At 37.6% G+C, this 12941-nt stretch overlaps 1 protein-coding gene across 5 annotated transcripts in view; it reads right to left on the reverse strand.

The window, feature by feature from the left end:
- The window catches only part of arel1 (apoptosis resistant E3 ubiquitin protein ligase 1), a 66618-nt gene that overhangs the window by 27252 nt on the left and 26425 nt on the right, over window positions 1-12941 (reverse strand). For 4 of the 5 annotated variants that reach the window (XM_079852421.1, XM_079852424.1, XM_079852423.1 and 1 more), the window contains 2 exons: window positions 8914-8985; window positions 2079-2305 (listed from right to left, as the gene is read on the reverse strand). In XM_079852421.1, coding sequence (XP_079708547.1) covers window positions 2079-2305; window positions 8914-8985 — 299 coding nt within the window. The remainder of the gene's footprint in view (window positions 1-2078; window positions 2306-8913; window positions 8986-12941) is intronic. The other variant, XM_079852425.1, reaches the window with a different exon arrangement.

Genomic DNA, 12941 nt, shown 5'->3' on the forward strand with positions numbered 1-12941 from the left:
TGCAGCTCTCGTGCTCGCTGACGGCGGCTGCCCTCACTGCGAGCTTATGCCTATGGTGACTCTCAGGACTCGCCTGGCATCTTTCTCCGAGACTGCACCCCCGCCCGCTGCGGTACCGCGCCGTAAAAAGCGCCGTGCTCAGCGGGTCCCGGAACCTCCCCCAACCCGTAAAAGCTCGCCAGTTCGCCCACCTGCTTCGCTAGAGTCTCTTCCTGATGGACAGCGGCCGCCGTCTGCCGCCGCTTCCGTCATGGATATCGACGAAGAAGCCGCGTCTGTGGGGGATGATTCCTGCTCTATCCTGGCGTTGGACAGTGAGGATTGGGCGAGCTCTGCGGATCTCGCGCCCTCTGCTCGCGAGCCGTCAGGGAAAAGAGCCAGCATCGAAGCAGAGCTGATGCATCTACTCGCACAGGCCGCGGTGAGCCTCGGCCTAGAGTGGTCAACGCCTGAGCAGCCTGCGCACAACCGGCTGGATGGATTTTTCCTTCAAGGGGACCGCGCTTCGCCGACTTCTAGACCTGCGCCTTTTATTCCTGAGCTTCACGAAGAAGTCGTTAAGTCATGGAACGCCCCCCTCTCAGCCAGAATGCGTTCCTCTGTCTCGCTGGCATTCTCCGCGGTTGACGGTGCCAAAGACAGAGGATACCATTCTCTTCCGCCGGTGGAAGAAGCCATAGCGGCTCATCTTTGCCCGCCCTCCGCTAAGTTGGCGCTGCCTTCTATGGCTTGCCGCACGACGTCAACCATGCTCAGCTGCGCTTACACCGCTGCTGGACAGGCTGCATCGGCGTTGCATACAATGGCCACTCTGCAAATCTTCCAGGCCGATCTCCTCCGAAAGCTGGATGAGGATGGACCGGAAGCGATTTGCGTGCTGGACTTAAGGAGCGCCACGGACCTCGCTCTCCGTGCCACTAAGTCTGCTGCACAGGCCATAGGACGGAGCATGGCCTCTCTCACCGTAGCTGAGAGACATTTGTGGTTGACGCTCTCGGAGATGTCCGAATCAGAGCGCTCTGTGTTCCTGATATTTCAGCCAGCGCACATACCTGTATTTACATCCTGTTTTCGGTCGAAGTCCACAGTAGTCGATTGTCGAGTTCACGCGCATGATCATAGGTAACTAAACCTATGCGCGTGAACTCGACAATCGACTACTGTGGACTTCGACCGAAAACAGGATGTAAATACAGGTATGTGCGCTGGCTGAAATAACATCATTTTTATTCATATCTTTCACATCTACTGCAGTCAGATTCACCCGTGTTCACTCTGAAGGAATCACTCACATGGCTGGGCACTTGTAATGACACATCAAGGATGTTAAGAGGCTAAAAGCAGGTTTAAAACTTGCCCCATTGAAGTCAACAGGGTGCAAATTTTAAAAAGAGGATAACACGGTGTAGGCAAAAAAAATCAACTCTGAGCAGAAAAGCACTCGATGTCATCGTGTTTTCCCCCCACTTCCAATCGAATGAATGGAGAGGCGGGCCTTCTGTTGTAGTGAGTCAAGTCACAAAAGTTTACAGTTGCTTTGAACGTATGGAGACTGCAATGATGGAGGAGAAACTTGTGGTGGCTGTCGCGGGTTACCTGGAGCTGAATGACTTCACGAACTACAACTACCACAATGTTAACACAAAGTAAATAAAGTTAATAAAACGCTAATATGACAGTTTACTTAACCGCAAACCAGAGAGTGCTCGCGCTATAATCCTTGATTAGACTGAGGACAGCTGTTTCGGTGGTTGCATAGCAACATAAAAAAAACGTAGCGCACTGCTCTTTTCTAAATAAAAAAAAGTCAACAAAAAAAGGCAGTGCTGTGCGCCTTGCGTTTTCAAACCTGAAAAACACGTTCTGTCTGATCGGAGACTTATTCTGCATGATCATATTCTACATCCCTAATCCTACCCAAAACCTAAACTTAACAACTACCTTACTAACTATTAATAAGCAGTAAATAGGAGTTCATTAAGGCAAAAGTCATAGTTAAAAGTAAGAATTGAACCCTAATCTAAAGTGTGATAAAAAAAAAAACCGTGTGCATTTGTGAAAAGCTTATGATTTGTTACCTGCACTCGGAAACTCATGGTTTGACCAACTTCCTGTGGCTCTTTCCAGTCCCAGGAGACCTTGCATGAGCGTGGGTCCAAATAATTACCCCGCACATAGTCGTAGATACTGCGGTCCCCATGGCGGGTAGGGTCATCATTCTGTAAGAAGCTGACCACACGAGCAGCAAGCTCACACAGAAACTTGATGGTGAAGACGAATGCGATGATGGAAACAGTTATTCCACCTAAAGAGAGTAAATGAGCCTTTAAAAACTGAGAATGTATAAATTTAAATATTTTAAATGGTAAACTATTTTTCCACAAAAGCCAACAGCATGAAACAACATAAAAAGAATGCTGTCTTTAAAACAGCTGTCAAAACACACCATATTAAAAATAACTGACTGATAAATGTGAGTAAAACAGTAATAATGTAACCGAAAGTTATTGTATAAAATTGGTAAAGGAACATATAACCTAATCAATAGCCCTATTTGGACAGGACTAGTTTTTGCGATTTGAATCCCGTCAGAATCTGCCACGTCTGTGTTTTTATTACACAACCTCTGTAAAAATTCCTGAGCAAATTACCTTTGCTCTGTTTGTTTTTCCACAAACTAAGTGGTCCTCTAGGAAATCTAATCCCGTCCGAATGCTAATGTCATGCCAATATTCAGCAGGCTTTCTTTTAAATTTAATAAGGAATGGCCTCTGACAAACAAATTGAATTATAAAATTAATAAATAGAGCCAAAACGAAAAAAAAATGCGAAGACTACACATTTTAATATTAGTGTCAGGTAAGAGTAAGATGCTTGTCTAGATTTCGCTGCTCACTTGTGGGTTTATTACAAACAGCCACTTCTATAAACTAATGAAGTTAATCAATAAATAATAACTTAAGACATATACTTCATACGTGATGCATGCAAGCACAGCACATGACCTTCTGTAATGCCCATGTCCAATCCCACCTCTGTAATAAACGCGTAGATGTTAGTTCCGTCCGACTCGGTACAAGAAATCACAGACGTCGAGTAATAAAAATTGTAACTCAAATGTAGTTTAGAAAACTAGTCCGAATAGGGCTAATGCCACTGAAAATCAAAGTTACATTAAAGGGGACATGAACTGAGAATTGAAATTTTCCTTGATCTTTTGACAGGTAAGAGTTTGTTATACTATAAAAACAGCCTGTAAGTTTTAAAACTCAAAACTTCTTTGTTATTCCAAAAACTGCTTTTATTGAAACCAAGGCCAGAAAACGACAGGATCTCAAAAGTGGAGACTTGTGACGTCACAAGGCAGCGAAAGACCGCCTTTGCAGAAGAATATCAATGCCTACGTCTACATCACCGCGTCTTTGACCCACTGGAGTGTTAGTGTATAGTGACATGAGAACAAGGAAAGATTGACACAGGATCAATACCATAACCTTCCAAAGGATCCTAATGCTAGGGAAGGCTTTTTTTTTTTTTCAACAATGTGAATGTCTCAGTAGTGCATTATTTGTCTGTATCGAGTGCATTTCACTGTGGATTATTTGGTGAATCAGTCGCAATTTCGACGCAGGCTTTGCAAACAGACTTTTATGATATGGATCTGCCAGCAATGCCACAAACATGTAGGCTAAGTAACCATGTTCATTCTAATGCCTGATCTGTGATCAGTGATTTCTGATGCGTAATCAAGTTCAGAGAGATAATCTCTCTCTCAAAATCGTTCAATACTGTTTATGCATCAGTAAATCAAGCTAGTGACTAAACGTTCAACTTCACATCATTTCTCTTAGTAGGATGAAATTAATCTTATTTAAACTGTGATTAAATTATATACAGAAAGCGTTTAAAGAGCGCTCCCTTTCCAATTCCCCAAGCTGTCAAATCACACAGCGCGAGTTTATCTGGACACTTGCCAAAACTCTTTATGAAATCAATGATGCTGTTACACTGCACAACGAAGCTCTTACTTATTTACATCGTGTTTGCATTGTTATTTGGTGAAAGAATTCGTGAGAGTGCAGAAATCGAAGATGTGATCACTTCATTCAAGCGATCAACAAGTCTGTCATCTGCTCAATGCTCATCACTGCAACCTTTCATGTGATGGAATTTATCTTAATATAATGCTTTAATCAATACTTTTCACGATTCGTTAATCTCGATAGCTAAATAGTAAAAATTTTGTAAAAGTATTTGAGAGATTTCCAAATGTAAAGCTGGCTATTTCATATGCAAACATGTCAGCCAATCACAGCAGTGATTACACTGAAGTCTCACAGCAGACCCTTCAAACAGAGCATTACAAAACAAAAACATACAAATAAAAGTTTAAAGTAACCTAACTGCATAAGTTTGCACATAATTAGGTATGTGGCTATGTTCAGAATTAACTAATCATCAAGCTCATGTGAAATAGTACACACTTGTCTTGAATTGTCTCCAAATAAATCATCTCAGGTTACAACTGTAACCATGGTTCCCTGAGAAAGGAAATGAGACACTGCGTCTTGGATTAGAACGCCATAAATGAGTGACAGGCACGCCAATTTTCTTGGCTGACTGCAGTCCATAACGTCACTAGCGGGCCTTCGATGTGCCATCCACATAGGTGTCTAAATGTAAAAAAATAAATAAAAATAGCCTGATAAAAAAATTTATCTAACCTTTTTATATTCATTTCCAGTTGGGAAAATGTTTACTTTTATTGGTAAATATGGGTAAAAAATTCTTAGACCCAAGATTCTCATCTTTGATGACTATTTTGTGTGTTTAGGATTTTTTCTTTTACAAAGCACTACGGCTGCCCCGATGGAAATGTATAACTGTTCCAAAAAAATATTGTCCGGACCTCCGCTGGGAAGTAAATTTAGAGACCGGACCTCTTGGAACTTAAATTGAATACCCCTGCCCTATGCCACTATCTTCCAAAATATCTTCCCAAGCTTCTATGCTTGCTCTTATTACAAGGGATGTTTTGGGGTCTCCCTTGCAGGCTAGGCGTTAGCCTTATGAGGGCCCAAGAACAAAGCTCTAAGGAAATGGCTAAGCTATGTCAGCTGTTCTTTTGCCTTGGCACAGCCCTTAGGGAGTATCCATCAAAGGGAGAATATTTTTAACTACGACCTTGGATATTAGCATTACTTCCAGGGGGAGAATGCATCGAAGGGATGCAAATATATAGTTGCAATGGTTGCTTTTATATTAAAGCTTCAGAGGAGCACGCTTTGATAATATCTGCCTCTACTCTGCCCACCTATGAGCCAACGATAGCAGCTGCCATTTTGCTACTTCAGCAGACACTGGGCCTAAACCGTGAAGGGGAGCTCCCTCACAGTGGCTCACAACAGCAAGTGCATTCAGCCCCCTCAAGATCTGAACACGCTCGATCTGTTGGTAAGGTGGGAGCCATCACAGAGTATGCAACACCAGGAAAGAGATAGCTCTTAAACAGCTCTTCAACTGGGGTATCCTTGCATATCGCTATTGCAAATTCCTCCATTACCTCGACACCTTAATGTAAAAATCTAGGAAGAACAAGGCTCATACACACTTATATGTGAGGCAGCGGAAGAAGCAGATTATTATTATAACACCTGCCTCAACTCTTTCTGCATATAATCTCTCAGAACTAGACACGACATATTATCAAATGCTAGAGCAGAGCTTCTAACGGCGAATGAGTTACAATGAATAAAATCAGCTCCCTCGAGAGCTGAACACGCTCCGTACATGCACTAGGCTAGACCCTTATATTTGTTGACCCGGAGCACTGGGACTTTTCCCAATAATTCCACCACACTGCATATTTTCCTGATAATTCCACCACAATGCTGATGCTCCAAAAGTGCGACAAAATGGCGATTAAGCCGCACAGCCACTGATCTATATAAATAACTGTATTGCTCATTGTGTTCTAAACTGCAAGCGGGCGGTGAAGCCACCGGAATTTCGAGTGGCCATCTTAGGATTCCCTACCGACAGAGGTCATCATTGACTTACAGCCAAAACATTGACCAATAATCACCCGATTTGAAGCATATCAGTCGCACATGAATAGTTTTTAAGATATATGTATGTACATTAATTGATACTTAAAACGTTATCTGAAATGTACATTGTCTTTTCGGGCAGGATAAATTATATATAGAGAAGATGGGTGTGTCTATTGCACACTTCCGACACAGGTAACTGAACTAGCACAAAATAGATTTCTTTATGTATGTATTCATGCAGGAAATAAATAAGCATAAACATATATCTGGGATTGTTAGCAGAAATTGATTAAAATATTCATTAAATATTACAAAACATAAAATCCCTATTACTAAAATTGCACTATAGTATATTTAAAAGGTTTATACCATGCATAATTTTGCTCAGAGCGACAGTATAACTGCTTGGAAACAAACCTTCATGTCTTTAAATCCATACGTACAGTCAGCGTAATTTCTCTGAATAAGTTGTGAAGAGTGAATATTATTTCCTCAAGTCTTTTGTTGACCAACATGCACTTCAGACTGCATTTGAATTAAGCATTATTAATACTGTTGAGCTACTTATTAATTTAACCAATGTTTAAGTCATTATCTTTAATGCTTCGAAATACATGCTGTCAACGAAAACACTGTTGAATCATTTAGTTACTGTATGAATAAAAACAGTATAATACTGTTTACATAATAACATATCCACAGTGAATAAGTGTAAATGGCAAATTAAGTTGTATGCACATGCCTTACAAAGCATAAATCTGTATTCAAATTTCAGAAGAACCATTGTGAAGAATCGTTTGTCAGCTGATCTGAGCTTTAATGAAGAATAACATAACTTTTAATAAGCAGGGGAAATTACTGACTTTAAACAAATAACCATTTAAATGGTTGCAAACTTTTATGATTGAACATCAATCATTAACATTAATGAATGAAAATTATTAAATCATTAACCCCTTAAACCAATATCTCAACAGCCCCTGGTCCCTGCATGCGTATGCTGGATAGGAATGAACAATGTAAACATTGTTCAACATTTTTCCTTTTGTGTTTTATGAAAAAAAGTTATACAAGTTTGGAAAAAACATAACAGTGAATAAATGGTGAATTGACCCTTTAATGATCCATTAATGCAATGAACCCAGAAAACAGTTAATGTAAACTAAACTAATAAAAGAAAAAGAAAAAGAACATAGATACATATATACAGTCGTGCTCAGAATTAATCATACCCCTGGTAAATATGATCAAAAATGGCTGTAAAAAATAAATCTGCATCGTTTATCCTTTTGATCTTTAATTTAAAAAATTGGCAAAAATCTAACCTTTCATTGAAGTAAAATAATTGAAATTGGGGGGTAAATCACATTATGAAATAAATGTTTTTCTCCAAAACACGTTAGCCACAATTATTCATACCCCTAGAATTTTTTATGAATAAAAAATCTCTGAAGTATATAAATATGAGGAAACACAAAGGCCAAATTCCCTTAATCATCCATCACAATGAGTAAAACCAAAGAATATAGTTCTGATGTGCAGCAAATGTGTTGAGCATCACAAAATAGAGAGTGGCTGTAAGAAAATAGCTAAAGAATTGAAAATCCCCATTTTGACCATCAGGGCAATAATTAAGAAGTTATAATCAACTAAAGATGTTACGAATCTGCCTGGAAGAGGACGTGTGTCTATATTGTCTTAATGGACGGTGAGGATGAAAGTTTGAGTGGCCAAAGACTCTTCAATAATCACAGATGGAGAATTGCAGAGATTAGTTGAGTCTTGGTGTCAGAAAGCCTATTAAAAAAAAATCAAACAACCCCTACATCCCCACATGTTGTTCGGGAGGTTTTCAAGAAAAATGCTCCTCGCTCCTCCAAAAACAAACTCCAGCATATTCAGTTGCCAGACACGACTGGAACTTCAAACGGCACAGGGTTCTGTGGTCAGAAGAAACTAAAAAAAGAGCTTTTTGGCAGCCATTTTTGATCATATTTACCAGGGGTATGATTAATTCTGAGCACGACTGTATATATATATATATATATATATATATATATATACACACACACATACACAGTACTGTGTAAAACTTTAAGGGACATTAGATTCTTTACCAAAAATGCTGTGCAAACATCTGACTGGATCATTACAAATGAAGGAAAAAAGAATATTTTAAAACATAAAATTATATTTCCTACTAGCACAGTACAGTAAAAGATAACACTTTTTTTTTTTATAACAATAAAACATTTAATTGTTTGTGATTACTGTGATTACAGTACACTGTAAATTCAGTTGCTGTTTTACATTTTTAAGTAGAATCTACTTGGTTGTACAAGTCATTTCAACTTAAATTATATTACACTAACTTAGAAAATCAAGGTGAAAATCATGTAACTTATACAAATTGTTGAAATTGCTTGATTTAATGTAAAAGCTTAAGTTGCCATGACTTACTGATAATTTTTTATGCATATTTATCAAGCAATTCATTTACAAACACAAATATTTGTGTTAACGGGTTAGTTCACACAAAAACGAAATTTCTGTCATTAATTACTCACCCTCATGTCGTTCCAAACCTGTAAGACCTTCGTTCTTCTTCGGAACACAAATGAAGATATGTTTGATGAAATTCGAGAGCTTTCCATAGACTGACTGGGGTCAGAAAGCTCTCAGATTTCATAAAAAATATATTACTTTGTGTTCTGAAGATGAACGAAGGTCTTACGGGTTTGGAGCGACATGAGTAATTAATGACATAAATAGATATTTTTTGCATGAACTAAGCCATTAACACACATTTTGGAACTACATAATTAAGCTTTAAAGTAATGGCGTCAGGCAATTGACTCACCAATCACGTAAAACATGAGGTCCCTTATCAGAAAGCACAGGGCAATGGTACAGCCAAATATCAGAGCTCCTGCTGAGAAGTGAGACATAAAAAATATATATATAAATCACATCCTCATGAGATCATTAACAACACATCCTTTTTATTTGCTCTCAGTTTTAACAAACAGGACATTTATTTGAGAACAAATCACAGAAGTAAAACATGATGAAGGTTGATGGGTACTGTCAGTCACCATAGACAAAGAGTTTATGTGATCAACAGGAATTTCTTTAAAAAAAAAAGAAAACAATAAATAAATAAATAAATAAAGCTTTTCTTGGTCGAGGCTGATCATGGTTTTGTGGGGGATTAAGTTTATTAAATACTAGTATAATTAATTTGGCTGTTGTTCATAACTAATAGTACGGAGCCCTTGAGGGGACCTTTGCAAAAAAATAATAATACGGACTTCCGCGTGCTCACGAGAAACTTTCTCGTGCTCACGCGTTACAATTTCCGGTTTGCATTCAATTTGCGTCACTGCCATTTTACTAAGAAAACAAGAGCATGGATGTGGATGCGCATGAATTAATCGAAATCTATTTTAAATTAGGACTTCAATATAAAGACATTGTTTCAGTTCTTGCATTTCGACACAGATATATAATCACTAAGTGACATTTAAAACGCATTTTGAGGTCTAGAAGTCTGTTTCGCCGAAAAGAGTAGCCTAAGTATTGAAGACGCTATTGTATTTATTCAGCATCAACTGAATAATCAGCTCGTTTACCCGTTTTATTTTCGAGTTTTGATTGATTGGGCAATATCTGTACTTTTTATCTATACTTTTTTTAACTTATCGCTAAATTAATTTACACCAGTTTGCATAGGAAATATTCCTTAAGGAAAAATCACTTTAATGACTACTTAAATTAAACATGTGGGCCTGTATATAGGCTAGCTATATATATATATATATATATATATATATATATATATATATATATATATATATATATATATATATATATATATGTATGAAGAGTTCAGATGCAAAATCCTCTAAGTGCCATCTGAAAATTTCTTCTAGAATGGTCATTTTTATCAAGCTCGTATATTTAAGTTCAGTAATTTCACTTCAATGACAATTAATAGGTAATTTTCATTGTTATTTAAGTGAAATTACTGAACCTAAATAAACGAGCATGATAAAAATGATCATTCTAGAAGAAAATTTCAGATGGCACTTAGAGGCTTTTGAATCTGAATTCATATATATATATATATATATATATATATATATATATATATATATATATATATATATATATAAGGCCCACTACCCCGATCACAACTTTTCTGACATGTTTTGTAAACATTATAAACATTATAAAATACATTAAAATCAGCACATTTACTCAAAGGCTAAAATTTGTTGTTTGTTGTTTAAAACATGTTTTGAAGTGTCTATTTTAACAAAAATTCCAAACAAGGTGCTACTAAAGATAAGACTTAGAGACATATTTTAGTCACAATTCAAATAATTTTATTAACTTTGAATAGACTTTTAATAAACGTTGTATTTGTATGTGTATTGATAAAAAAATTAAACAAGTAATAATCTTCTGCTACTGAGATGAAGGAAACATTTTTTATCTTGATCAAACTGTTCCGTCATCAGCTCTTCCTCAGTCCCGCACTGCAGAATAAAATAGTCATCCTCTGCTGCAGTTGTACGGATTCTTAACGCGTTTATTGCAACTACATTTCATCTTTTTCTCATCAAACAACCAGACTAACGAATGGTTCGACACGACCCGTACCGAAGAGCCTAGACAGGGCTTTCTTTTGTATAGATACTGTAAATTACTGTAAATACAGGGTAAATGACAACTGTTGGCCTACCATGGTCGCCCTCGTCCAGTAAGTTTAAAATAATAATAATAATAATAAATTAAGATATAAATCAATATAATTCGTTGTAAATTAAATATTTTAAACACTAATACAAAAAGGTAATAATTGACTGTATAATAGGCCTAACATTCATGCATGAACTGTCATTCAGGCTGACTATCTAACAACCAGAGAACAGAGAACATCAGAGATATTAAAATACATACTTCTAAATACATAAAATACTTCTGAGTTTTATGATGTAGGCCTTTTTTATTAAAATGTATTAGCCTATAATTTATATCTCAAGGATGCACGCTTGTGTGTGGCGCACTCAGTCATGTTGAGAGGGAAACACGCATTATATTATTAGGCTAGTCTATTCAGAAATAGTGTAAAAGACCTGTAAATAAAATACAACATTAACATTATAAACACTATTAATAACATATAGGCTATGCGTATTTTACTTCCCCTTACTGGCTAGCCAAATCCTTAAATGAATGGTATCAGAAAACAACAAGAAATGAAAAATAAGTAACCACTTATAATAAAAAAATACATAGTAGCCTATAAAAATAGCCCATTGTGCCCTTTATTACAAACAACCTTTAGCCTATTTTAAACGCCAAGCCTAAACGAATTTATTTGAATCGAAACTGAAACTATACCGCAAAGTTGGGTTCGCGCATCTTTCGTTCGGTCCAAAGTTTCCATATTTTCAATTAAACATTTGGATGCTAACTGTATAAATGTAAAGAACGTAGGCTACTTCAGTCAAGTCCTAATATACACGTATAGGCAGCATCTTCACAGCAAGGGAAATGGGTTTGGAATAACAGCAAGTAAAGGGCAAGGGTTTGGAATAACAGCAAGTAGCCTTGGTGGCGACTGTCGGCACAGCCTTAATTGTACAACAACATACCAATTCAAGCAGAATAACTTTTTATCTGTTTGGTTGACTGCGTTTTAATTTAATAATGACTGAGCAGATTGTGAAATACTCAGACCGGCCCGTCTGGCACCAACAACCATGCCACGCTCAAAATTGCTTAAATCACCTTTCTTTCCCATTCTGACATTCAGTTTGGAGTTCAGGAGATTGTCTTGACCAGGACCACACCCCTAAATGCATTGAAGCAACTGCCATGTGATTGGTTGATTAGATAATTGCATTAATGAGAAATTGAACAGGTGTTCCTAATAATCCTTTAGGTGAGTGTACATAAATGATACATCCATAGCCTACATCATCCATATTTCCACATTTTTATTAATGACGCTATAACGCAAACCGGAAATTGTAACGCGTGAGCACGCGATAGTTTCTCGTGCGCACGCGTAAGTCCGTTTTTTTTTTTTTTTTTTTTTGCAAAGGTCCCCTCAGGGGCTCCGTATAATAGCCTAGTTCATTTGAATTATAATAATTTATGCACATCAATGCACAGTCACAGAGACGGAGAAGAGTGATCATGAACAATAAGGCTGCGTGGCGTGAGCATTATGGCAAGCCAAAGTATTCATAAACGCCTGGTCAGGCGTCTGATTGCACACTGACACGTCAAAGCGTGCGTTTCGACAGCCAAACGCGCGCTTTATGGTCAGAAACGCGCGATTTTTGCATCAAAATGCGCGTCCTCGACGTGTGATCTGCTATTTAAAACGCACGTTCTCCACGTTTATATTGGGGTCACCGAAAACGCACGTTTTTGACGCTCGTTTATCGTAACAAAAATGGGCGTCGAAAACGTGTGTTTTGAGTAGGACAAAACGCACGTTATAAACGTGTAAACAGGTAAACCAAACAGGCAGTGCAAACGTGTGTGAAGTGTCCAAACAGGTGAAAAGAACGTGCTCATTCCCTATAGTGTTCTCGAAATTGCATGTCTAAGTCTTTTTTGAGTCTGTCATGCTTGCTCGAGTCTGTCATGCTTTTATTGCTATATGTGGTTTAGGACTCTTGTATTATCATTAAACCCAAGCAAAACAGCATGGAATTATCGATGGCAAATTTGACAGAGGAGAGGATTATAATTGGTGAGTTATTATAATCCAATAGTTATAATTTAGGTAAAAAAAAAAACCAAAGAAAATTAAGAAAGAGAGAAACCGTACTCGGTTACTAACGTAACCTCGGTTCTCTCTAGAAG

Source organism: Squalius cephalus, assembly GCF_949319135.1.
Source record: "Squalius cephalus genome assembly, chromosome: 20".
In the NCBI taxonomy this organism is placed as follows: Eukaryota; Metazoa; Chordata; class Actinopteri; order Cypriniformes; family Leuciscidae; genus Squalius; species Squalius cephalus.